Source organism: Rhamphochromis sp. 'chilingali' (assembly GCF_963969265.1).
Source record: "Rhamphochromis sp. 'chilingali' genome assembly, chromosome: 22".
In the NCBI taxonomy this organism is placed as follows: domain Eukaryota; kingdom Metazoa; phylum Chordata; class Actinopteri; order Cichliformes; family Cichlidae; genus Rhamphochromis; species Rhamphochromis sp. 'chilingali'.
Window position 1 is genome coordinate 9170493 of NC_137950.1, and position 27580 is coordinate 9198072.

General features: G+C 41.7%; 1 protein-coding gene across 6 annotated transcripts in view; it reads left to right on the top strand.

The window, feature by feature from the left end:
* The first annotated feature begins 2811 nt into the window (after positions 1-2811).
* ep300a (EP300 lysine acetyltransferase a) overlaps positions 2812-27580 on the top strand; it is a 32130-nt gene continuing 7361 nt past the window's right edge. The window contains exons 1-24 of one of the 6 annotated variants that reach the window (XM_080872482.1): positions 2812-3344; positions 5752-6419; positions 10493-10672; positions 11125-11443; positions 11726-11845; positions 12246-12485; positions 12868-12973; positions 13101-13223; positions 13682-13799; positions 14089-14230; positions 14357-14428; positions 14801-14886; positions 15076-15225; positions 18686-19177; positions 19605-20025; positions 20135-20253; positions 20398-20461; positions 20627-20802; positions 22414-22502; positions 25944-26054; positions 26459-26515; positions 26611-26688; positions 26793-26860; positions 27192-27342. In XM_080872482.1, the coding sequence (XP_080728608.1) occupies positions 3251-3344; positions 5752-6419; positions 10493-10672; positions 11125-11443; positions 11726-11845; positions 12246-12485; positions 12868-12973; positions 13101-13223; positions 13682-13799; positions 14089-14230; positions 14357-14428; positions 14801-14886; positions 15076-15225; positions 18686-19177; positions 19605-20025; positions 20135-20253; positions 20398-20461; positions 20627-20802; positions 22414-22502; positions 25944-26054; positions 26459-26515; positions 26611-26688; positions 26793-26860; positions 27192-27342 (4244 nt within the window). In that variant the 5' untranslated portion in view covers positions 2812-3250. The remainder of the gene's footprint in view (positions 3345-5751; positions 6420-10492; positions 10673-11124; positions 11444-11725; positions 11846-12245; positions 12486-12867; positions 12974-13100; positions 13224-13681; positions 13800-14088; positions 14231-14356; positions 14429-14800; positions 14887-15075; positions 15226-18685; positions 19178-19604; positions 20026-20134; positions 20254-20397; positions 20462-20626; positions 20803-22413; positions 22503-25943; positions 26055-26458; positions 26516-26610; positions 26689-26792; positions 26861-27191; positions 27343-27580) is intronic. The other 5 variants (XM_080872484.1, XM_080872485.1, XM_080872483.1 and 2 more) reach the window with 5 other exon arrangements.

The following is a 27580-nucleotide window of genomic DNA, read 5'->3' on the forward strand; positions in this document are numbered from 1 at the left end:
GGGGAATGGCTGCAATCACACCATTGTAAGATGGCGAAATATGTTCTTGATCTTCTTGATGTGCTGTTCTTCTGCCTCCCTGGCCGCTGTGTCAGTGGGGATGGTGTTCGCTCGGTGTTGTAGCGTCCTGATGACACCCAGTTTGTGCTCCAGTGGATGATGAGAGTCAAACCTTAGATACTGATCCGTATGTGTAGGTTTACGGTACACGTCAGCTTTTAGATGTCCCCCATTACTGATGGAAATCTCACAGTCTAAGAAGGCTAACCTGCCACTTTTCATATCCTCCCTGGTGAATTTGATGTGTCGGTCCACTGAGTTAATTTGATCCGTGAAATGTGGTACGTCCTGAGATTTGATTTTCACCCAGGTGTCGTAAACAAATCTGAACCAATGGCTTGGTGGTCTTCCAGGGTAGGATAGCAAAGCCCTCTTTTCCACTTCTTCCATGTACAAATTTGCCACAATGGGTGAAACTGGGAAGCCCGTGGCACACCCATGTTTCTGCCTGTAGAACTGACCCTTGTATGTGAAGTAGGTGGAATGAAGACACAGTTCCAAAAGCAAACACACTTGGTCGATGCTGAGAGTGGTCCTGTTGCTGAGGTTGGTGTCATCCTGTAATCTCTTACGGACTACCTCCAACGCTTCCGTGACTGGGATGCAAGTGAAGAGAGATGTTTGGGGAAACCTGCAGTCAGCTGAGACTGAAGAAGTCACTTGGATGAGTGACGAAACGTTTCTCCCACAAAACGCTACGTCCAGATGAACAGAATCAACTTTTGGAGACATAAGAAGTCCCGTTTGCAGTTTGCCACAAGCCATGTGGGGGACACAGCAAACATGTGGAAGAAGGTGCTCTGGTCAGATGAGACCAAAATGAAACTTTTTGGCCAAAATGCAAAACGCTATGTGTGGCGGAAAACTAACACTGCACATCACTCTGAACACACCATCCGCCCTGTCAAATATGGGGGTGGCAGCATCATGCTCTGGGGGTGCTTCTCTTCAGCAGGGACAGGGAAGCTGGTCAGAGTTGATGGGAAGATGGATGGAGCCAAATACAGGGCAATCTTGGAAGAAAACCTCTTGGAGTCTGCAAAAGACTTGAGACTGGGGCGGAGGTTCACCTTCCAGCAGGACAACGGCCCTAAACATAAAGCCAGGGCAGCAATGGAGTGGTTTAAAACAAAACATATCCATGTGTTAGAATGGCCCAGTCAAAGTCCAGATCTAAATCCAATCAAGAATCTGTGGCAAGATCTGAAAACTGCTGTTCACAAACGCTGTCCATCTAATCTGACTGAGCTGGAGCTGTTTTGCAAAGAATGGGCAAGGATTTCAGTCTCTAGATGTGCAAAGCTGGTAGAGACATACCCTAAAAGACTGGCAGCTGTAATTGCAGCAAAAGGTGGTTCTACAAAGTATTGACTCATGGGGCTGAATAATTATGCACACCCCACTTTTCAGTTATTTATTTGTAAAAAATGTTTGGAATCATGTATGATTTTTGTTCCACTTCTCACGTGTGCACCACTTTGTATTGGTCTTTCACGTGGAATTCCAATAAAATTGATTCCTGTTTGTGGCTGTAATGTGACAAAATGTGGAAAAGTTCAAGGGGGCCAAATACTTTTCCAAGCCACTGTATTCTGTGGAAGTGCACAGCATTTGTATAAAGTATTGCTTGAGAGGTGATTGATTGTTGTAATGAAAAACTTAAAAAGAATCAGTATATGCTGAGATACTTGTTAGAGAATGCATCACCAAAAGGCCCAGATTAAATAAGTTTAAAAAGGGCATTTTTTAGTGTGTTCACTCTTTACTCCAGATCAAGCTGTAAAACATTTACCAGCAGCTAACAGTAAGTTATTCTAGCACAGATCATGTAATTTATAAAAGCAAACTGATTCTGTGTTTCAGAGACACATGTGAAAATTCACATTGGTGGATATAATGGAGCAGTAACTAAATAAAGTGACCTTTGATTAAACTCAGACAGTGCATGTGTGTACCATTACTGTACAGATTTAATGGAACATGCTCATAAACATATTGCAAATGTTAGACAGTTACATTTTGTGCAGTTTTACATCTTTGAATACTTTTACACAGAGAGAGGTTTGAGGGGAAACACCAGGGGGACTGGAAATTAACACGTTAAAACAATCACTGTTCAAACAGGTTCTTTCTTTTCAGTGACATATTTATAAATGTTACTGAAAAGAAAGAACCTGTAGATTGGTTTTGGACAGTTTACTTGGCCTGAAGTGGAGAGTCTGGTGACAAGCTTTTAATGCTTTTCTCAGTGAAACTGGCTTTGGAGCAACCCTGCAGAGTTGCACCATCATCATGGGAAGATTACAAATTTTTGTGGTGTCTCACTGAAAGTTTAGCTATAAATAAAACATTATGTATTTAAATTAGAAAATAATCAGGCTCAGCCAAACCTTTCCACAGAATACAGAGTTTTCAAGCTTCATGAATCAACTTCGGTCTGCTAAATTCCAAGTTATTGCACTATTTTGTTCTTTAAAGCTTCCACTTACAAAATGTTTTAAAACATAAGTTCCCCTTCTTTAACACAGTTCAAAATGAATCTTTGCAACTATAAACCTCAGGAACAGAAGATCACGTTCATCTTGCTGCATAGATGAATCATAACCAACTTTGAGGGTTTTTGGGTCTTTATATGCATAGATAATACGCATTATATTTTGTCAACCATTGCACTTGAATATTTTCAGTTTTATTTTTTTAATTTGCATCCCCGCATCCTCACCCGCTGCCACCAGCAGCACCACCGTCACTTCGCAGGCAAACGAGGCTTTTCTGCCCGACATTATCTTCATCCAGACTCCGCTGGAAAGGAAGCTGAAATGACGGATGCGATCATGGGAGAGGTAGCAGGGGCTAGTTTATTTACATCGGAAGAGGCTCTGTAAGTTTAGAGGGAAGCCGATGCGTGTGTCTCCCTCTACTTTCACGGACCCCCTCCTCCTCCGCTGGCAGAAATTTATAAAGAACAAAAAATCTGACGAGGGAGGGAGGGGGTTGATATACGCCGAGGCTGAAATCGAGAGGCGAACCCAGGGAAAGAGGAGTAATTCGTACCCGTGACTTTCCCCCTCTTAGTCCCCCAAAAGGAGGGGGAAAAGTCGCAATATTGGAAACGGAAAGGAATGAGGTTCTAAAGGTGTGAAAACGACTGCAATTGTGGATACTTTATATATTTTTATTTCGAAAAAATATGGCCGAGAACGTTCTGGACTCTGGCCCGCCTTCAGCCAAGAGGCCTAAACTCTCCTCTCCGGCACTTTCCGCGTCCGCCAGCGATGGAAACGGTAAGTACTGGCTCAGGTTATAATTTGGTTTGGTGTTATTCGTTGAGTTTTTTGTTTTTGAACGGCTTGTGGTTACTTAAAAGAGGAGGGAAACGCGGGATTACGCTTCTGTTTTTGTCGTAGCTTGCTAATGTTAGCGTGCTAGTAGTGAGTGTGTGTACGTGAAGAAACGCTCCCCGTCTAGCTCGCATGCTAACAGCCATTTTAGCCGGAGGTAGCTACTAGCCATTCAGCTAGCGCTAGGCTAGCCCACTTGAACGCGGATCTTGTCTTGACGGTCCCGTGTCTAATGACTACTTTAGCCGGGTTGTTTGTAACCCCATTGCCAGTCAAACTTACGATGAAGTTTCTTGGTGTCATAGAGTTGTCTTAAATTGACAGCCATGTATACGTACTGCTATTCTGTACTCGAGTTTTTAGGCTGCTAGGGTTTAAAACAACCTTGTTTTGCCCCATCATAACTCGGACCCTTTCTTAACTGCCGTAAGCCATCGTTAATGATGTTAGCGAAGACAGAGGTTGCAGACGGTGGTGCTGCTAGCCTGGTGAGAGCTAAATTTAGGCCCACGGGTCCGACTGATTGTTAAGCTCAAACTGCCATTGTTGGTACGTTTTTTTTCTGCGTGTGTGTGGATGGCGTGTGGCAGCAGCTGGAATAGTGGCCCGAGAACGAAACGGTGGAGCATGGACACAGCGCCATGCCTAACCACCGAGCTGCTAACCAGAAAGCCCAGTTAGTGACCGAATACTACTACACGCACGAAATATTCACCCAGATTTCATCACTTAGACATTCACTCAGTCGTTACACCAAAGCCAGCTGCGTCTCTGCCCGCCTGCTCGGCAATAAGAGAGACCATTACGGTTAAATTAGTCAGGCACTGCACACATTTCCGTCACCTTACAAAGTATATATCGATGACAGACGCATTACTGCCAAAAGATAAACACGATTTGAGGATGTAATTAACTGCACTCAAAATTATTCTTCGTGTCACTGCCATGAAGTGTGGTTGTTGCCGAAAGATGCTTCCCGTTGATGTCTCCAGTTGTCTTTAAATCGTAGCATTAATTGAACTGCAGGTTATTTTCATGGATGGTCAGTCTATTTGAAAAAGCATTTGGTCTACAAAACAACAAGAAATGGTAACGGTGCTACCTAAATGCCTTAGTTAGGTCAGATAGCTCCCAAAACCCAAACTTTAACAATTACAGCAATGCAATACTTAAAACAAACAAGCAAACAAACAAAACTGTTACTCAAATGTCATAGCACTGAACCATTGAACCCGTTGCATTTGTATTTTAAATAAGGCTTAAGTAATTATTTGTCTAATATTTCTGCTTCCTGAGGGGAAAAAGTTAAGTGTGGACAGAATAAAAGCATGTTTCAAATGTTTGTGAGCTGCAGTGAATTTATGTTTAACTTAGTTATGTTTAATTGCTGACTGCCACATTTCTTTGTAATGTGTCAGATAACTAACTGATTGTAATGTGTATGTTACACATTACCTGGTAATGCTACACATTACCATTACTTGGTAATGTGTAGCATAAAAATTGTGTTTGACTGAACGGAATATAGCCTGCTAAAGCTTGGATTGCTGTTCTCACTAGAAATAATTTATCCCCGGTCCCTGTGTATCTTACCAATTTTTGTGGCCTTACTTCGATGAAATAGTCCATTCGTCAACCTGTCTGTGCAACACTTTGAATGTCTTTACTGATCAGAGACTCTTTCTGCAAACCTGGGTAGTAAGGTTAGTTTTAAATCACACATCACACTATTGGTTTACTGTTCTTGCTTGGATACAAAGCCTGCCACTAAAAACTTAACTGTCTCTGCAGATAGTAGATCGTACAGTAGATACTACAAATTTTTTTCTCTCTCTTGACTAGAAGTGGTGGTTATTATTGTCCGTCACTTTGCTTCATTCAGCATTGTTGGTTAGCTGCTATACTTTGTCTGTCATGCCATTTTCTCTTTTACAAAATGTGGTAGACTCACAAGATGCATAGTGCGTCAAATGAATATCGTCCTACTTGTGCCACAGCTGATCACACTTTTGGTCATTTCATATGGAGGGAAAAAATGCTTAGACAACACTGTTTTTATTTTATTCATCATATAAGTTTGTCAGGTTGCCCACCTCTAAATCATTTACTGGTTCGGTGCTCAGTGTTGTTGCATTGGATAGTATGTTTTTAATTTCTGATGTGAGAAAATTGGTCATGCATGATCAGCTTTCATAAATTTTTGATGTCAAGCAAGTGATCACATTTTCACTTGGTCATGCTTAAATATGATGGATTATACCAGCTTAACATTGCTGTGGTCCCTGTTGTCGTCCTCCTCGCTCTTTTTCTGCTTTTTTTGCCTTCTTGAACTTGCCTTTCTTCATTTCAGATTTCGGATCTCTTTTTGAATTGGAGCACGACCTCCCAGATGAGCTCATCAGCTCCAATGAACAAGGTCTGGTCAATGGTGGGGACCCTAACCAGCTGCACACCACTCTAGGAGGAGGACCGGCATTGTTGGGTCCTGGAGGCGGTGGTGGAGGGGCAGGAGGATTGGGTCTTGGGCTTGGTCATGGTCCTGGGGGAGTTGGTGGAGGGCAGGATGCAGTGGCCAAGCATAAACAGCTGTCAGAGCTTTTGCGTGCGGGGGCAACACCCTCAACTCAGCCGGGGCACCAAGGAGCCATGGGTAGCCCAGGAGGCCCCGCTGCCATGGGGCAGCACTTAGCGAACATGAAGGCGTCCCCTGGTCAGGGGCCTCAGCAGATGATGGGCCAAGGACAACACCTTTCCCCTCAGCAGCAGGCCAACATGATGCAGCAGCAGAGTGCTGCAGGTGGAATGATCAGGACCATGATGGGAGCACAGCAGAAAGGCAGTAATGGACAGCAGCAGCCAGGCATGATTGGGAACCAGGTGATTAATGGCTCTCCAAGGATGGGTTTCGGCAATCAGGGGATGGTCGGTGGCAGCAACCTTTTGGCTGAGACCCTACAGCAGCCGGGAGCTGGGGGCCAGGCTGGGATAAGAGGCCAGCAGCCTGGAGCAATGAACAAGGTAGGCAGTGCTTCAGATATATATATATATATATATATATATATATATATATAAGGGTGCAAAGATATTCGTATCGATATTGAACCGTTCGATACAGTGCTTTCGGTTCGGTACGCATATGTATCGAACAATACAACATTTGTAATTTATTTGATCAACTTTCCTTCTGACGATGCTGTCTGTGTTGAGCGCTCAGTGAATCTGTGTTCGACTACTCCGCCTAGGCTGCACTGTCCAGCGCAGATCCACTGAGCGCTCAACACAGACAGCATAGTCAGAAGGAAGAGCGCAGGGCAAGCTAGCGAGACAGAAGTTAAGCTCTCCTTGTAACAGGCAAATTGAACCTCATTCAGATCTGGCGTTTGGAATTATTTTGGTTTTCATGTGACGTATGACCCTGAAGGTAAGCGAGTCATGGACTAAAGTAAAACAGTATGTTGGATGTGCCATGCAATGCTCAATTACATTGGTGTGAACTAGTGTGTTAGCGCAGTTAGCTCGTTAACGTGTTGGCCGTCTAGCCCCATGCACGGAGCGATCGGCGGTAGCTCGTTAACGGAGATTTGCCGTGTTGTGGCGTTAAGGTCATTTCAACGAGATTAACCTGAAAGCACTAGTGGGAACACAACGAATATGACTGCACATTTACGCCGACATCATCCTAGTGCAAAGACAAATACAACAAGCATGCTACTAACTTTAGCCGAGTCATTTAGACAGCTGTTAGCACATGATTCTCCTTATGCTGCTGAGAATATAGCCCAGAAGAAGCGGATAGTATAGCTTTTATTTTGGAAAGAGCCATTTCTCTGTAATAAACTCTCTTTTCCAAAGATGAGTGATTCCTCAATCAGATACAGGGCTCGCAAAATCGCTAGCCCGACGTCCCGGAGCTAGCGATTTTTTCAGTCGGGCTACCAAAATCTATCTCTTCCCTGCCTGTCGGGCTATTGTAGGAAAAATATATGTCAATGCTTTTGCATTCTTTCAGAAATGTAGCTGGGTAATTATGTCATTGGCATCGGTGAGCCACTGTCAATATGTGACATATTGAAGTCGCGTTTGAATTTGCGCTTGTTTTTTTGCTTTCACTTTGCAATCGTGCGAACTGTGTATAGAGAGCGACAGCACTGATCTGTGAGTGATGATAATTTGTGCACCAATTCCTCTGACATCGTCTTATTAATCGTTAGCTTACTATGCAAACATGACAAGTGAAATCTCCCGCAGCAAGCTTAAACATGTGAGAGGTTGATCACGCAGAAAATCGCTGAGCTTATGTGAGTGCATGTGTAAAAGCATTTCAGTTCTGCTGAGCCAAATAAGACAGGTCAGGGTGAAGAAGTGACAGCCAAAGAAAAGCTTACCACAAAACGGAGAAGTTATGACAAATCAGACTATAAGGCAAAAAGAAAGTGCAGCTTTATGGTTTCATGGACAAAAGAATTTCTGTGGCTGCAATATGATGAGCTAAATAACCAGGGCTGCACATAAGTGGTCCGCAGGTGCGCATTCGCTGTCAAAATAAAAAACACGCACAAGGGTTAGGGTTAAATTTAAAAACTGTACTTTTGAGTTAAAATATATATTTATAATTTTAATAAATGACAAATAAAAAATGCATGAACATTTTTTTTGTATCGAAAAAATATCGAACCGTGACACCAAAGTATCAAACCGAACCGAACCGTGAATTTTGTGTATCGTTGCACCCCTAGTATGTATGTATATGTGTGTATATATATGTATATGTGTATATATGTGTGTGTGTGTGTGTGTGTGTATATATATATATATATATATATATATATATATATATATATATATATATATATATATATATATATATATATATATATATACACATATATATATGTATATATATATATGTGTATATATATATATATATATATATATATATATATATATATATATATATGTATATGTATATGTGTATATATATATAAATTTTTTTTAAAGGAAAAAAAATCTACATTTGCAAGAAGCTTGCAAATGCAAAATAGTGGAAATTAACCCTTGCACACACTTAGTCTTATTTGCCTTAATAGTAATTTGTTCATCTGTGAGGTAATTTTCTAAATAAGACTGAATTTTCTTCAGCCTTACAATTTCAAAACTTAAGAATTTAAGCAGGCATAGATGTATAATTATGAAAGGTGTTCTCACGTTTTTTCATTGTTAACAAAGTTCTATTTAGAGACACTTAGACTTAAGACATAATGTTTGGGGGCACAAGAAATTCTCAAATCCTGTTTTTATTTCTTAGAATTTCTTATTCTTTGCTGCGGACTTCAGTTTGTTCTCAGATGGTTAAAGGTTCATGGTTGTATTTGTTTATTGTAACAAACGTAAGTAGTGCACTTGGTTTTTTTTTTTTTTTTGAGTCCATCTGTGTGATTGACAGTCCCACAGGAGTGATGGTAAAATGTTGCAGCTGCAGGTACTGGTGATTAGGGCTGCCACAAACGATTATTTTGATAGTCGACTAGTCACCGATTATTTTTGCGATTAGTCGACTAATCAGATCATCATCCATTGGACGTAAAACTACAGCTTATTGCACCAGCAGCATCTGCTCTTATATAACTATCATTAGCTTACAGCTTTAAGTGTTTAAGGTCTGTGCTAACTAAAAATAAAGACAAGATGATAGTTTATTAAATTTTAATGAAATCTGCAGATTGTTTTGGTGAAGTTTAATCAACTCCTTGCTATCTAAAATATAACGGGACACCGGAGTAAATTTTCCAGCATCTCACACTTCTGATAATCAGCTGTCTGCTTGACGTTTATTCAGCTGTGTAAGAACTATAACTTTAATCTCAGCCAAACCGATTTACTCAGGAACAAATAAAATACTAAAAAAAGCCAAACAATAACATTTTAAGTTATCTAAGTGACTTATATATATTTAACCTGAGTAGCGAAAGACGGCAGTGGGTTTGAAAACGATCTGCCGGGAGTCCGGTGTTCTCACGGCTCTAGTGAGCCTAGCCCCCGGCTCGCTATCGAGCTAGTGGGTAACAGATGTCTCCGAAAACGTCGGAGCGCTTTTGAAAATATGTGGTGTCTTGATAAACTGAGCAGATATTTGAGGTTTACACAGCTACATTCTCGCCTGAAAATATGTTAAACGTTTATTTTGTGACCCAGAAAGAATAATAAGAGTAACATTAAAACTAACTAGCTGCCGCCATTGTTGGAAACTGGGCTGGGCCGCGCTATGAATTCTGGGACAGAGCTTCTTCTTCTTCGGGGTTTAACGGCAGCTGGCATCCTTGTACATGCAGTGCTGCCATCTTCTGTTTCAGTCCGTTATTACACTCTTAAATCCTACTAATTCCTGCGTCTTTTGGGATCTTACAAAGCTTCAAACGACGCGTCGACTATTAAATTAGTCGTCGACGATTTTGATAGTCGACGTAATCGTGACTAGTCGACTAATCGTGGCAGCCCTACTGGTGATGAAGATGATTCACTGTGGTAGAGCTACTGATGGTTGATGTTTACCCAATCAAATGCAATGAGTGGGATTCCTGGTTAGGAATAGGTTAAAGGAAAAACTCAGATGAGCTTGTGTTGGCCTCCTCAGTGTGGAGGGAGAAAAGAGAATCGCATCAGAATTGCTGTTGCATTCTCTCCTACTGTGAATTGCTGTTTTCGTTTGTTTCAGGTTATATTCTAATGATATGGTTAAAACATGTTCTATCTCCACTACTGTGAGATTTCATTGACTTAGTTGCTCCTTTTTAACTTTCGGTCTTATAAAGTTCGTGGTTTGTGGAAATATCCACAAATCCAGCTTATTTAACAACTGAGACTTGGGTTCTTGAGACTTGATTACACTACAAGATTATTTGGTAAAATAAGAGCACAACGTGCTGGCATGTATAGAGCTCAGATGCTCAACTCATCCTCATATCAGTGACATGCAGTTTAACAAAAAGAAGGCATAGAATAATTTTAAGTCTTGTTTTATCCTTGTCTTCATTATTGACACAAACATTTCTCTTTTTCAAAAAATTAAAATAACTTGTATTTTCATTTGCTAGATGGGGATGATGGGGAATCCAGGGGGGCCCTTTGGAGGCCCATATGGAAGTCAAGGGAATCAAGGTCTGGGAGGCGCAGGGCTGGGCCCTCAGCTCCAGAACAAAGGTTCCATGGCTAATAGCATGGCCCAGTTCAATGTGGACAAGAAGAACCCGCCCATGCAAGGAATGGGCGCCATGGTAAGGAAGAGATGATCAAGAGAATGTTTCCAATAAATAAGTTGTATTCTGATCCGTGTTATGAATTAGTAGATTACTATAAACTCTAGGACAGTACCAGATACTGATGCTGGTTGATAGCCAGTAATGATGAAAATGTTTTGTGTGAGCGTTTAGCAAAAATTGATGTGAAAGAGTCAGACAATACAGATATCTGTCAAATCTATCATTTAATCTCCCAACACAATCAGAAACTAAATTACCTCTTCCTGCTGCATTACCTCTTCATGTCCTGTCATTTGACTTGAGCACTCAGTACTCTAGTATTGCTGTAAACACCATCCTTTTATTTTCTTCCTCCACCTCCTCTTCCATTTTTACTCCCTCTAATCTTCTGCCTTCTCTTTATTCTGTTTCTTTTCTCTTATTTCCTCCGTCTCACCTTGTCTTGTTGTCGCCCACTTTCTTTCCAGGGCACACAGCAGTCACAGACAGGTGTGGGTGGTCCCACAGGTGCACCTGTGGGAGGAGCCCCTGGGATGGTGCCGGGCGCTCAAGCAGTTGGTACCCAGGTTTCTGCAGCATCCGCTGCAGCCGGAGCACCGCCCACAGCCGACCCTGAAAAACGCAAGCTAATCCAGCAGCAACTGGTACTCCTGCTACATGCACACAAGTGCCAGCGGCGGGAGCAGGCCAATGGTGAAGTCTGGCAGTGCAACCTGCCCCACTGCCGGACTATGAAGAATGTCCTCAACCATATGACTCACTGCCAGGCTGGGAAGTCCTGTCAGGGTAAGTAGAAAGGATGCTGCATCCTCCTGGAAACACTGGATAAAATAATCCCTTCTGTAGCTGTCAAGCTGGCAACGTTCCTCGTAATGAAAGTGTATCTCACCTATTAAAATGGTTTAGTGCTTAAGCACATGAAGCTTAATTTTATTATGCTACCTGATTTTTGAGAGTAGTACTTAAGAAAGAAAAAAAAACAGCCCCCCCCCTCCCCCCCTCCTTCTCTAATACACCTCCATTTCCCAACTCCTGATTCCATATCTGTTTTGCCTCATTGACCAACAGTTGCTCACTGTGCATCATCGAGGCAGATCATCTCCCACTGGAAGAATTGCACGCGACATGATTGTCCTGTCTGCCTGCCGCTGAAGAATGCCGGGGACAAGAGGAACACGCAGTGTGAGTGTCTGTATCCGACCAAACAAAAGAATATACCTTCCTTCATACCATTGGATAAATTTTTTAGATACTGTGCTGTTATCATTATCAATATATTTACACATTTATATTGTGTAAATGTATTAATAATGACCAAGTTTGATGTTCAGAATCAGAATACTTTATTAATCCCGAAGGAAATTAGGGGTTAACGTTGTAATGCTGATAATGTAAGTATGATTTTGTACTGGGTTTGAAATGACAGCGTTGTTTTGAATATACTAGTCAGTATTATATTATAGCACAAAAATATAATAATTTTTGCTGAATTTTCTATAAGTATTCAGTAAATGATTTTTATTTATTTATTTTTTAATTCTTAGCTTATTTTATTCATTCATAACTTTTGTTTTTTGTGTTCTTACAGCTCTACTTGCAGGGGCTGCTACAGGACTAGGCAGCTCACTTGGTACAATCCCTGGTAGCCAACCAAGTGCTCCCAATCTCAATCAGCCAAGCCAGATTGATCCCAGCTCTATAGAAAGGGCCTATGCTGCTCTGGGCCTCACCTACCAAGGGAACCAAATCCAGGCTCAGACTTCCCAGCCTAACATGCCCAACCAAGGCCTTCAAGGGCAGGCTGGTGTGAGGCCTCTGAACCCAATGGGTGAGTTTAGTTTATTTTCAGTAAAAAGACATTGTCTGAATTGTCTGCTCTTTTACAGCTTAATGCTAAGCATTTCTTTTTTTCAATGCCAGCAAGCGGTTAGGACCTTCAGCTTTCAGAATGAGTGAATTGTATACTTAAAGTGGCTTTTCAAAAGCTGTTTATCGCTGGTGGGAGCTATGAAGATAGCTATATAAAATTGTTTGTCAGATCTCCAGGAAAAATAATCATCTCAAGAATATGTTCCATGCTATGTAGCTTATCTTAACCCCTGGATATGTTGAAAAACATGTCCAGGCAAAAGCTTGTCCATTGTGTCCTACTGTTAGGATGACACTGAGAATAAACATATATAATTTCCTTTCTTTTCTATGCGGTGTAGGTGTGAATCCTATGGGAGTGAATGGAGGTGTGGGTGCTTCCCCTCAGAGCCAGCAAGCTAGTCTGCTGCAAGATACAATGATGCATCTTAATATGAACAACCAGGGGTAAGAGCAAACACAAAGGCTTTATTGTATTTATTTATTTTTTAAAGATTTGGTCAGTTCTACAAGGGTTTTAGGACATACATTTATTTTAAGAAGCCATTTAAAGGATTCACTCTGTCTCTTCTAGTCTGAATGATGCTGGTGGGGTCGGTTCCATGCCCACAGCAGCCCCTCCCTCCGCCACAGGCATGAGGAAAAGCTGGCATGAGGACATCACACAGGATCTACGAAATCATTTGGTACACAAGCTGTAAGTATTAAAGAGAAAAGCTGCATTATTTATTTAGTTTTGGACTGCACATAGGATCACAATTAGCATTGCTGTGCGAATACATTTAAAAAAAGGGGGGGGGGCTTGTGTTTTCTTTTTCTTTTCTTTTTTTTTTTTAAGTTCCATTCATCTGCCTGGATATAAAAAATTAGGTGTCATGTATTTCTGTAGTCATAGATAGAAAACATACTGGTGGATTATCATATTAAATATGGTGAATGTTTCAGAAATAGATGGAGGGTTATCTGCTTGGTTTCATCAAGGTTTTTTTCTTCCTTTTTTTCTGGGATCTGAATGATGCCATCGAGACTGGATATCCATGTCATGTTCATCTCAGACACATACCTCTGTCCGCGCTGTAGTTAAAAACTACATAATTTCCACCATTTTTTCCTTCATCCTGTTTTCTGTCCTCCTCTTTACTTGTCCCTCCACAGTGTCCAGGCCATCTTTCCGACTCCAGATCCCGCTGCCCTCAAGGACCGTCGAATGGAGAACCTGGTGGCTTATGCCCGAAAAGTTGAGGGTGACATGTATGAATCAGCTAACAGCAGAGTAAGTTGCTCCTTACACTTGAGAAATCAGTGGTGTCGGTGTTTCAGTATCTATGTCAGTCATTGTGCTGTCATTACTTGTTCATTAAATTTATAGCAGCAGGTGAACCCCTGTCTTTTTTTCCTGTTGTTAACTTGTCTTTTTCCAAGATGAAAGAGAGCCACAGATTTGGTATTACTTGAGTTTCAAAATACTTCTATAATTTTCAAAATAATTTATATTTTTGTGTCCTTTCTGTGTTCAAATTCTTGTTTTCTAATGTCCTTAATCTCTTGTTTTCTTTTGACAGGCTGAGTATTACCATTTGCTGGCAGAGAAGATCTACAAGATCCAGAAGGAATTGGAAGAGAAGAGGAGGACCCGACTGCAGAAGCAAGGTGTGAACATTGGACCTGCTGGCATGGGACAGCCCCCTACTGGGCTGCCTCCAAGTGAGTGAACCTGTTGGGGGCAGGGGAAGAAGTGAAACGTTTTTAGTGTTTGTTCAAAGTGTTCTGCTCATGCTTGGTGAACACACGGCAGTTTAACTTCCTTCTTCTCCTCCCCTATCTTTACAGACGGTCCCCTAACTGACCCGGTAATGGTGCGACCAGCAGGACCAAATCAGATGAACAGAACGCAAGGCCCAGGTAAAACATCTGTAGTTGCAGGCTCATCATTTTATGGTGGAATTGAAGCTTACACTGATTTTTTTATTTTTATTTATTCATTTATTTATTTTCTATTTATTTTTTTTATTTATGTTTTACCAAATGTTAACTTGGAGCCGAATGGGCTGAGTGTAATGCCATGATTAATCTCCACTGTGGACATAGACAGCTGGAGTAGCTGCGCGTCTCTAATATCTGCTGTCGTGCTCACTCTGATGACGAAGGCTTTAGAGTTGAGTGTCTTTGCCCTCATGTTGACACAGCCCCCCCCCCCAGTGTTGATTACTTTGAAAAATAAAATCCATGTAAAATATGTTTATGTTGTATATCATAAATTCTGTGTTTTGTCAGGTATGAATCAGTTTAACCAAATGGGAATACAGTCTATGGGCCAGAGGTCAACACCTCCTCTACCCTTGGGACCATCTGGCAACCAGGTGAGTACACACAGTGTTTCAGATATGTAGAAGAACACAGTTTAAAGAGTGGGGGAAATAAAATGAGTAGCTGTTAAATTAATTTGATTTTTTTATAACAAACTTCTAAGAAAATATAAAGTTTGGTTTTTTTGAAGACCAGTGCTTTTTTTTTTTTTTTTTTTTTTTTTTTTTTTTTTAAAACTTCAGATGGGAATGGTTGGACCCAGGGTGGGGCAGCCCAATGTTAACCAGCTGCCAGCCCCGTATATGTCCCAGGGACAGTTTCCTGGCTCAGGACCTGGAGTTGGAGCTCAGTCTGGGATGACACCACCTGGGGGACCAGGAGGTATGGTGCAGGTAAGAGGGCTCGCACTTCTTTTTGATGTTGCTTAGAAACCCTGATTGTACCTGTAGCAATTCATATTTAGGTCTTTAATAAGGACCTAAATAGTCCTTCCTTTCTTTTCTTTTCTCTTTCATTTTTCCCCCTCCAACTCAAATATAAACTCTGTTGTTAATGTGTTGGGTGTGAGGAGGAGAATTGTAAAGAGTACTGTGCAGGTCATCGTGTTCTGTAAGTACACACTACACTAACCATTAGTTATACATGTAAATCTAGGGATGCACCAACCCTTTGGATCAGATATATTTCCAGTTGTAACTTGGTTCATTTCTATGTTGTTCTGTGTTATTCTGTCATATACCAGTAGAAGTACATATAGCTTCCTCTAAGCTATAACAGGAAAAGGCCTGTACATTTTACTCAACCACATACTGTGGTCAAGTGAGTTGACATGATTGAAAAGCTCCAACCATCCTTTCCCTGCGTGTCTGTTTATTTCTCTCTCGGTTGTTGGGAAGCTTTTGCTGCACTTACAGTAATAAAAGTGTTGTCGCCAATTTAATTAATATTGACTTCAATTGTCTCTTGCTAGCTCCACTCTACATGAGAGGTGTGTATATCTGTGTGCACTCGCTGTGAGTCAAGGGGAGGTGAAACTAGTGCGAGTGTAAATAACAACAGTATAAAGTAACCTAATGATGTTCACGCTGAGGTGAAAGTGTAATTTTTAAGCCCACCGGAGCAGGCACTATTTTTAAGTGACGTCATTTTTCATAGGAAACGTAGTTTTTTTTTAACTCTACAGGGCCTTTCAAAAGTTTACTGGTGTTTCTGTAGTTTCTGGAATGCATAGAAATTAAATTGCACTGTTGGAAAAAGTTAATTTGATGCACGTTGTGTGTTTTTTTTTTTTTTTTTTTTTTTTTTTTTATTTTATTTTATTTTATTTTATTTTTTTTGGTCGTTGTGCACAACAGTATTTTTGTTTTTCCTGCAGTTTACGAAAACTAGTGCATCTTAAAAGTGAAACTATGAAGACACTCAAATTTCCTATGGTTGAAAACTATTTTATGCAACTTTCTTGCATTTAGTTTTGAGGGATATACCTCTGAAACTTCTGTAACTAGAACTCGGGTCAGTTTGGCACGCCTCAACATAGTTTTTAGGGTTTTCCATTAGGTCATAGTACCAGGTACTTTTTAGTAGTTACTCGACTGTGGGTTCCAAGGCAAACCAAAAATGTCACGCCAACAGACTGCATACTACCGATTGACTAGTCAGTGACACTCGATGAGTCGTGAGAGCGTCTCCTTTATTAAAATGAAAACTGCCAATTTTGAAAACTATGGCAGTTTTCAAAATTGGCAGGGAAATGGCCGCACAGAAACAACACTGTTGTCCCCGAGTCTGACAAAAAGTAAAGTCATGTTTTAGTACGACTTTGGTAAGCTATGAAGGCGCACCGCTTGATGGATTGCCGGAGCATTACGGCTGCCGTAGTCAGGAGCCTTTTGGAGTAATCTGGGTCCAAAACTCCGTCTGCTTCAGGTCCCACTGCGGCATCACTGAGAGTTAAAAACTGTCTAAATTCTTTCATCTTTAATAAAATGATAGGCGTTGCTGCTTTACCAGGTGTAACAATTAAGTTTAACATCCAGACATCCATGAAAACAGAATTTAGTAAATTCAACTGAGTTAGAAGTTAGCAGGAAGTTAGCTCGCTAGTTTCCACCTAAACATGATATAGCATGTTCTGACTGAGAGATTTCTGAAAAAATTAAAACGTACTGCTCTGCTATCACTTCCAACATAAATGAAGACAGAAAATTAAACAGCAGTGACGTTTGTAGGGTTACTGAAGTTGGACTAGCTGGTATATAATGATGTGCTACGTGATCGCTAGCAAAACAGCTACGTTAGCATAATATTAGCACAGTGAAGCTGAAGGATGAACGCTAACACTTTTCCACTTGATAAAAGTTAACGTGAGGGTTTCTGGGGGTTAGGGACAAATGCAATCACATGGCAGGATGCTATAAACGGGCCAAACTTCAGTCAGGAGAACAACTGAGATAATCCATCCACAATACAAGGTTAGTCATTAATATACTGCAACAACACGGGAATAGAGCAGTTGCGAGAGAATTCAGCATTAATGAATCAATGGTACGGAAGTGGAGGAAGCTCAGTTTTTGGCTTTCCCCATATTCCAAAAGTGCTTCGTCTCTTTGCTATGACTGTCGCCCGGCATAATTTGCAGATGATGTTGTTTGCAGCTGCTGCAATGCTTTCAACCCAAAACAGGCGCAGATTGATGACACCATCAACATGCGCTATCGCGGTAGAATGGTATAGTCAAAATCTCTACCGTTGGCCAAATTTATATAGTTTCTACCGTATACAGTTTATATCGCCCACCTCTGATTTAAATTTGTCTGAAGGAGAAGACACTAGATATGTATTTTCATACATAGGCTTTCTCCAGTTGTAAGACATAACCTTCACCAACAAAGGAAAGAAAATGCCACTGACATCTTCACAAAATGTTATCTTCTTTCTTAACATCTTAAGCTTCATCTCCTGAACTGAAGTCAGGTCTCTGACACAGGAAAACATGCATAAACATGCTTATTTATTCCAGATATCGTCACAGTAATTAATGTCAGCAGATTAGACACATGACCCTCCCATCTCAGAACAGCTGACAAGGAGCCAGCTAAACAACGTCGACAGCTGGTTATACGCTAACATTGTGACAGCTAATGTGGACTGTCAAGTAACTGAGTCCAAGAATGTTAGTGAAACTGTCTTTTGAGTGGATCTAAAGCCAGCTAACAGATGCTAAAACAGCAGCGCTTATCAGCAGTTCAACTTACCCTCAATAATTCATCTCCGCATCAATGAGACATGGAGTGTAAAGTCATGGTGAGCGGGCGTTTTTATTGTTTTTGATCTCTTGGCTAATTTAAACATGTTTTACCTGAAGGAGCCACTGTAGCTAGTGCACTTGAATTCGGGGGGGGGGGGGGGGTGTTAACTCTAATCTGCAATCCAGTCTACTGACATCTAACAGTGAAATTTATGCACACTGTAACTTTAAACTAACATAAGCACTGATACTCTGTACTGGCAGATATCTAAACCGGATTGGTGCATCCCCATTTAAAATGTAGCAAACTAAAATTTAAACCTGAAGAAGAGAAAACACACTCCAATAATTCCTGGATCATCAGATAGAACTGCAATATTCTGGGTTAATATAAAACTTTATGCGGTAAAATGTAAACGTAGGAGATGAGTAACCTCTTCATTCTTGCCATCCTCGGGCAGTATTGTTACAATTTCCTTATAGCGTGATGTTAAGAAACATGGATAGAATATAAAGCATCCTGATGTGATCTCATCACATACATTCTTAGGTTACCCAAAGAACAACATTTTCTGTCTCTTAACCAACTCTACCTCTGTCTTCAGACGCAGATGGGCACTCCTCCCCCCCTCTCAGTTGCGAGTCCTCTAGCACAGCCGGGTTCAGCTGGCACTCCCAGTGGTGTCCCTCCAGTAGGGCCAATGGGGCCTCAAAGCGTGGGTGGTGGAGGTCCCAACTCAGCTGTTGGAGCCCCTGCCTCATCAATGACTCCATCTAACACAAACCAACAACCCAACTCCAACCCTCATTTGGGGCCCATGCGTGGCAGCTCACCCTCTCCTGCTCACAGCCGATCACCTACTCCCCACCAGACGCCCCCCAGGCTTGCTGGGTCGCAGACGCCACAACCACACACCCCTAATGCATCACATTTGGTGCCACCCCCAGCTCCTCAGCAGAACCAGCTTGGTCAGGGTCCTGGCTCCAACAAGCCCCTCCAGCAGCAACACATGGGGCCTGCTGGTTCAACCACTCCATCTCATCCTGGAATGGCCTCAAGTTCAACACCGCATGGCAGTCAGCTGCCACGTACTCCGGTCAGTGTCCCTTATTATTAAAAACTGGCATTTATTTTTAATTCATGAGTTAGAAACTTTAAAAAATATTTTTTTTAAATCAGGTCTTTTAAGTTTGAAAAGTTTTAGACAACAATAAAATACTTTAAAGAGAAAATACTTTATAAATAATAGCACAAATATCTGAATCAGATCATCATCATGATATCAGTGATTTGCTGTGGGCATGCTTTGCCTCAAAGGTAAATTTACACAGTTCATCAAAGTTCTTTACAGATTTGATGCTCCAAGCAACTGCCAGAAGGATTAAGCTATGTCGCATTGCCCTTTCTGTTAATGTAACACCAAACTATGAGCAGTTTGTTCAGTTTTACTTGCATGTTCCCCTGTCGTTCACCACTTGCATATTTACTACTTGTATGCATCTAATTTGTGTATCTCTCTTCAGTTATCCCAGAAGGGTTCGTTCCCAGCCGACAGTCAGGCCCCGACCCCAGCTTCTGTCAGCAGTCTAGACACCTCGTCCCAGCAACCGGCGTCAAACACTTCAGCCACCAATGTGGACATAAAGATGGAGGTCAAACATCAGGATGAGGAGGACGAGAGCGATGCTGGGAGCTGCTCCAAAGGAGGGAAACTCGGCAACCTCAAAATGGAGGAAAAGCCTGTGAAATCCGAATTTAAAAAAGAAGAGTGTTCTGGAGAAGGCGGTAAAGGAGTTCCTATGGAAACGTCGACTACAACACAGGGGTCAGGAGTAAAGATGGAAGACAGAAAACCGGAGGTGAAGAAAGAGGTGAAGAAAGAGGTGAAAGATGAAGAGGAGAGCTCGGAAGCAGTCGTGTCGCAGGCCCCAGTGAAAAAGAAGAGTAAGTCAAAAATACATTTTTACCAGCTGTTTTACACCTGCTGAAAATGAATCATGTTTTATTAATCCTTTCATCTCACTCTGCCCTCTAATCTCCATCATTCTTACAGTCTTCAAACCGGAGGAGCTTCGTCAGGCCCTGATGCCCACGCTTGAATCGCTCTACAGACAAGATCCAGAGTCTCTGCCATTCAGAATGCCTGTTGATCCTCAACTGCTCTGCATACCTGTATGTACCCCTGCTGAGGTTTAGATTATTTATACTTGCTCAGTTTCACATTTGCAAAAAAGTCTAACTTTTTATCTGCATTTTAACTCGTACAAATTTTAGTAGAGGGCTTAACTGCTCTGTTTTGACGTTGTGATGTTCCAGGATTACTTTGACATTGTGAAGAACCCAATGGACTTATCAACCATCAAGCGAAAGCTAGACACAGGTTAGTATGTGCTGCTGTATTTATGGAAACTTAGTAGACCACAACGAAAAAGCATAGATTTGGGGGTGTTAGAAGTTGATGTGTTAAGAAGGGAGGACTAAAAGTGTAAAAGTTTTTTGATTTCTAGATTGGAAAGTCATCATGGTTTGCGTGTGTTGGTTTTAGGTCAGTACCAGGAGCCCTGGCAGTACGTGGAAGACATCTGGCTGATGTTCAACAATGCCTGGCTGTACAATCGCAAAACCTCACGAGTCTACAAGTACTGCTCCAAGCTGGCTGAGGTTTTCGAACAGGAGATCGACCCTGTGATGCAGAGTCTTGGCTACTGTTGTGGGAGGAAGGTGAGACAAAGTGTGGAATAACTGGCTGAATGGACGAGGTGGAATAGGAGTGGGTACAGGTCACTCTTAAATTGGCAACAGCACTGCATAGGTTAGAGCTGTTCAACAGAGTTCGGTAATGGTTTGAGAGTCATTTGTATGTTCGGCAAGTATTGTGCATGTAAGTGGAAACACAAGCAATCTGCCAGAAAATCTAGTGAAAGTGCATTACATAGACAGACAAATGTCCCAAATGTTTTGTATAGCAGCCCAGAGCTCACACGATTATTAAAAAAATAAATAAAACAACTATTGGTTATTAAACTAACCCTTATCTTAATAAGCTAATTTAGTTTAGCTAAGTGTGTGCTCCTAAATGGCTCTTTCTCATCTGAGCTGCTGTGCAGAAATTTGCAGTATGTATGCGGATTTAAAAAAAAAAAGAAAGAAAGAAAGAAGCAAAGCATTATTAATGCACTGGATTGGTATCGCGTTCCCAAGTTGTAGGACGTCACTTACACTGCTCAAGTTAAGGTGCTAAGTTGGTAACAACACCAAAGGTGAAGAAGCCCAATCCTGACACGGTGTGAAGACCTGAGTGCACGTTTGCATTGGTTCAAATTATCCCGGCCAATTAACTCATCAAAGTATTTACAAATGAACTTGAACCAGAGTCTAAGTAAACCAGGGCTTAGTGTATCTGGCTAAATATTAAGGAGTGATGCCGATAAAGTCTTACACTTTTATACTTTATAGAGGTTTTGTTTCAACACGTGAACCAATCCATGGAGCCTAAAACTATTACGGTTTTATAAAACGCAGGTTGAAGATGTGTGTTTGAATTCCTTGACCATGTTTCAGACCTGAAAACAGAAGCAAGTGAAGTGGGTTCATAGCTAAAATTGGCCTTGAGCATGCCACTGCGATATCACATTTCAGCTCTCATTAGACTCTGCTATTTTTGGTTTTGCAGACAAATAACAAAACTGATTGCCCCTCTATTATTAAAAGCTGGCTGAAGGTATAGTACAGTGTGACAAATCGAAGTAGAACTTGACTTAATCAGTAAAGTTTTTTTCTCAGATAAAATAAAAACCTAAACAGAACTTGGGAAATGTTGTCTCCTGTGAGTTTTTTTCAGGTTCAGGTTTTGTTTCTGGTTCCTCAAGTCAAGTACAAACATTTTTCTTGAAATTGTGTATATATCTTTGCCACTGTCACAGTGTGATTAAACTGAAGGTCAGTTTTAAGAAGTGCTTAGACTTGATAATAGTACTGTTGTGTGGTGTGGGGTTGTTAACTCGGGCAGCTGTCCCAGCAAGAGTGCGGGGGTGCGGTGCAATTTAACGTTGCACTTGACTGAAGTAGCACTATCCAGCAGCTTCAATGCTAATCGTATGACATAGATGGAATAGCTGCCTAGGTCGAACTCCCCACATACAGGTCCAGGGACATAAAAGTAAGACTCGGGGAGTTTATTTCATTACTTTTATAAGTATCGTAGGCTATACCAGTGAGAGGGCACTGATGAGTTTGCCTCATTCACATGATGCTGAGTGGCTAAAGATTCAGTTGTTGATGGTCAAGAGGTTAACGAGTTGTTTATCATTTTTCTTTGCTTCTCTCCATCAGCTGGAGTTCTCTCCTCAGACGTTGTGCTGCTATGGAAAGCAGCTGTGCACTATCCCCCGAGACGCTGCATACTTCAGCTACCAGAACAGGTATGGGGGGAGAAGGGAAGAGCAATAAAGAAATGAAGGGTAATAGGAAGAATGGATAGTAAAAAAGGAAGAGATTATAGAAGAGAGCCATTAAGAAGAGTTTTAGCAGTGGGCCAGTATTCAGAGAATATGAGGTAAATGCCAAATAATTATCTGATTAATTTTGTTTCCCTAAACACTTCCCTTCACTTCATGTTCTCCTTTTTTTTTTTTTTTTTTTTTTTTTTTTTTTTTTGGTATTAAATATTTCCATGTGGTGCCTAATGCACTGGCATTTTAACAGTCAGTCCTCTGATCACATTCTTTTAGGTGTGTGTGTGTGTGTGTGTGTGTGTGTGTGTGTGTGTGTGTGTGTGTGTGTGTGTGTGTGTGAGAGATTTTTTTTTAAAGAAAGCTTAGAATATTTAAACACCAGTGCAAAGCAGACAAGGCTATTGACCGGACCTCATACCACAGGCTGTACCCAGGGGAGTCTACACCAAGTCTGTATGGTTTACCGAAAATACATAAACAGGGTGCTCCTTTAAGACCGATTGTCTGCATGATCGACTCTGTCACCTACTATAACATCTCCAAGTTTCTGGCTTCGATCCTCAAGCTGGTGGGCAGCTCTGAACACCACATCCAGAACACCCTGGATTTTGTTGAGAAGGTGAGAGATGTCATTATGGAGGCAGATGAAACCATGGTCTCATACGACGTTACATCTCTCTTCACTTGCATCCCAGTCACGGAAGCGTTGGAGGTAGTTCGTAAGAGATTACAGGATGACACCAACCTCAGCAACAGGACCACGCTCAGCATCGACCAAGTGTGTTTGCTGTTGGAACTGTCTTCATTCCACCTACTTCACATACAAGGGTCAGTTCTACAGGCAGAAACATGGGTGTGCCATGGGCTCCCCAGTTTCACCCATCGTGGCCAATTTGTACATGGAAGAAGTGGAAAAGAGGGCTTTGCTATCCTACCCTGGAACACCACCAAGCCATTGGTTCAGATTTGTTTATGACACCTGGGTGAAAATCAAATCTCAGGACGTACCACATTTCACGGATCACATTAACTCGGTGGACGGACACCTCACATTCACCAGGGAGGATATGAAAAGTGGCAGGTTAGCCTTCTTAGACTGTGAGATTTCCATCAGTAATGGGGGACATCTAAAAGCTGACGTGTACCGTAAACCTACACATACGGATCAGTATCTAAGGTTTGACTCTCATCATCCACTGAAGCACAAACTGGGTGTCATCAGGACACTACAACACCGAGCGAACACCATCCCCACTGACACAGCGGCCAGAGAGGCAAAAGAACAGCACATCAAGAAGGCCCTGAGTAAATGTGGTTTCCCAGCTGGACTTTTTCAAAGCTGGAAAGGCGCCTAAAAAAAGCTCCAGCTGATCCATGAGAGAAGGACAACCGCTGCCCAAGCAAAAACCTGTAGTGATCCCATATGTGTCAGGAGTATCGGAGCAGTTGACACATTTTTTCTAAACACCGGGTCTCTGTGGCTTTTAGGTCCCCCGACACAAACAGAGTAACATAGTGTACGCTGTTAAGTGCCAGGAGGATTGCCAGGATTTATACATCGGGGAAACCAAACAACCTTTGGCGAAGCAGATGGCACAACACAGAAGAGCTACCTCGTCAGGCCAGGACTCTGCAGTCTATTTACAGCTACAGGCCAGTGGACACTCTTTCAAGGATGGGGATGTACACATCCTGGACAGGGAGGAACGCTGGTTTGAGCGCGGAGTCAAGGAGGCCATTTACGTGAAAAGGGAAAGACCATCTCTGAATCGAGGAGGGGGCCTAAGGGTACATCTTTCGCCATCTTACAATGCTGTGATTGCAGCCATTCCCCAACTCTCTGTGAATGGTACTCATGGCCATTGATCAGTGGTCTTTGATCAGTGGTCTTTGATCAGTGGGTTTTGGTCAGTGGTTGTTGATCAATGGTCATGAGAATTTGCATAATTAAGATTAAGGAACTGACCTCCCAGCCCATTGTTCCTTCAGTGGGCTGGTTTCAGTCATTATGCAAATGTACTGTTTATAAGATTGGGGAAACCTGCAGTCAGCTGAGACTGAAGAAGTCACTTGGATGAGTGACGAAACGTTTCTCCCACAAAACGCTACGTCCAGATGAACAGAATCGGCTTTTGGAGATTTAAACACCAGTACTAGATTTTATCTGTGTGGTAGCGAGGCAGGAAACCCATGAACAACTGCAAACGAACACTCCCTCGCTTCCTAAAATGGTTAATAAATAAATAGCATTTATATTTTGTGACAATGATCAAAGAGGCTCAATCATCTGCCTTCCTTAGTAAGTTCTCTACCCAGTGGACGGACTCCTGATTTGTCACCTTTGACTCCAGGTGCCGAATTTTATTTTTTATTTTTTTCTACAGCATAGCGAGACATAACTCTCCACCCTGCTGCAGGTTCTGGTTAGGGTGGCTCTCCACAACCAATCAAAACTGGCATCACAGGCTGTAGTCAGAGACTGTCAAGTAAAGTCTGTTCCACCAAAGGACAAGGGACTTGAGACAGGTGAAGGATATTGAGGACTAGCCTACTTGTAGGGAAATGAGATGGTGAGGAATGAAACTAGTTGGCAGTGACAGACTTTTCAAAATAACTGTGGTGGATTGGTTACTAGTAAATCAATAATGTTAAATGTAATTAAAAGTAATGGGTGACTCGCCAAAGCAAAATGGAACTGTGGGGAAACTATGCTAACGCAAATTGAAGTAGGAAGAAACTGGACAATAAAGGCCACACTTTCAAAATCTTCCCTTGATCATTTTTAAAAATTATTTCTATCATCATCATCATCATCATTATTAAGTCCAGTCATGCAAACTTTAGCGGAATGTGAAAGGACCGACTTTAAAATGAACTTCCTGAATGAACAGCTGAGCAGTTGTCTGTGCTTGTTCATTATCTGTTGAGTGTTTGTATTACGTCCTGTGCCACAGCTTCCTGCTCCCATTTAGCTCCTGTTGATTCTGCTCCTGCTCTGTTAGCTGTGGTGGTTGTTGTTGTTGCTGTTGTTGCTCATCCTCTCATGTCCAAATTGCTAATCTGTGCTTTGCCTCGGCTCTCTGCTGTGTGTTGTCCTGGATGTTTGTCTCGTCTTGTTCCCATACGACGTGTCTGTCTCCCCTCCTCAAATGATTGTGATATCAACATTGGCTTGCATTTGCCTTGCCCCACCATGTACCACCAACCCCCCCTCCACCTCATTCCCTCACCCCTTACAATCATGACTGGCTGTTGCGGTGACGACTTCCCTGCTGTCCTGCGTTCCTCCTTCCTGCACTTCCTGCTTGCTTGGCTTGTGGCACCCTGCCTTGCCCATGTCCTATACCATTTGGTGACTGCCCTCCCATGCGCTGTCTGTGGTTGACTGTGCTGTGGGGAATGGTGTAGTTCACCAAAATTTGGGCTTCTTGCTAACAGGTACCACTACTGCGAAAAGTGTTTCAACGAGATCCAGGGAGAGACCGTTTCCCTGGGTGACGACCCCACCCAGCCACAGACGTGAGTATTAGTTAATAAAATGTGATTTTTGAACTTAAATGTCACCTTTCAGCATGCTAGATGCTTTTTAATGCTTTCCAGTTAATCTCTTGTGTGAGTCTACACTGTTCATTTCTATTATAGGAAAAAAAGAAACTGCAATAGGTGTGCTTAAATCATATTTCATGGTGTAAACTTTACCAGCAAAGCCATGGGATGTAGACTCCACACCTAATATTTGATTTAGCAGATTTTAATACGTCAACGAGAAAAGAAAATGAACATTTCTGCATTCCACTCAATTTCTAATCAAAATTAATTTCCTCAGCATGCCCCTGAAAGAGATTTTATTAAGTGTTTTGCAATAATTTATTTTCAATTTCCACCTGCTGCAGTTTTACAGTATCCCTCTTTGTTGGTTTTAGATCAATAAGCAAGGATCAGTTTGAGAAGAAGAAGAACGACACACTGGACCCTGAGCTGTAAGTCTGCCTTTTGTCGTGGGCAAATTTAATTTTTGTGGTGGGGTGAAGAGATTTGGTCTAAGCTGTGTCCTCCCCTCTGTCCCTTTCGTCAGGTTTGTTGAATGTATGGATTGTGGTCGGAAGATGCATCAGATATGCGTCTTGCACAATGACACAATCTGGCCAGAAGGGTAAATAGCCTTTTTGTTTCCATTTGTTTGATTCCTGTGAAAGTCCAGCTGGTGTTTGGTAAAAACTGATTTTGGTTTTTATCCATCTTGTTTCTGTTTCATAGTTTTGTATGTGATGGCTGCTTAAAGAAGTCGAATAAGGCGAGGAAGGAAAACAAGTATTCTGCCAAAAGTAAGTGGACATTTGTGAGCTCACTTTTGTAATTGTGCAGCTTTTAGTGTTTCACACAGATCAGTTTGTCGTTGGTGCAATGTGGGTGTATATGCATAAAATTATACCTGAATTAACTTTGGCTATATGTTGCTCATATAACCATTTGACCAAACTCTGACATAAAATAATAATTACAGCTAAAGTTTGTGTTGGCTTTCCTCCAGCTTGATGTCTTTCCCTGCAGTTGTTCAGAGTGTGTTAGACGTACACTTACCAACAGAAGTTTTTATATTTGTCATTTCGTGCTGGCTGTTTTATACAGTTGTTGACTAACTTAACTGTCCCACAGGGTTGCCCCAAACGAAGTTGGGGGTTTTTCTGGAGCAAAGGGTGAACGACTTCTTAAAGCGACAGGCCCACCCAGAGTCTGGAGAGGTCTTCATTCGTGTTGTTCATGTATCTGATAAAGTCGTGGAGGTCAAACCAGGCATGAAGTCCAGGTACAACACTCTTCATCCAGAGCTGGAGCTAGGTTTTACCTACATCCGCTCTTGTGTGTCAACTAGATCAAGGCGTTTTGGGAATTCAAGTTGAAATCTTGCGTCTGGTAAAACCTGCAACATTTCATTAATTGAGATAAGGAAAGGTGTCAGTGTTTATTTGTGAATTAATTTTTCGATTTACTGAATTGTAAAGAACGGAGTAATGGATAGTTAAAGCTATAAATGCTTTTAAAAC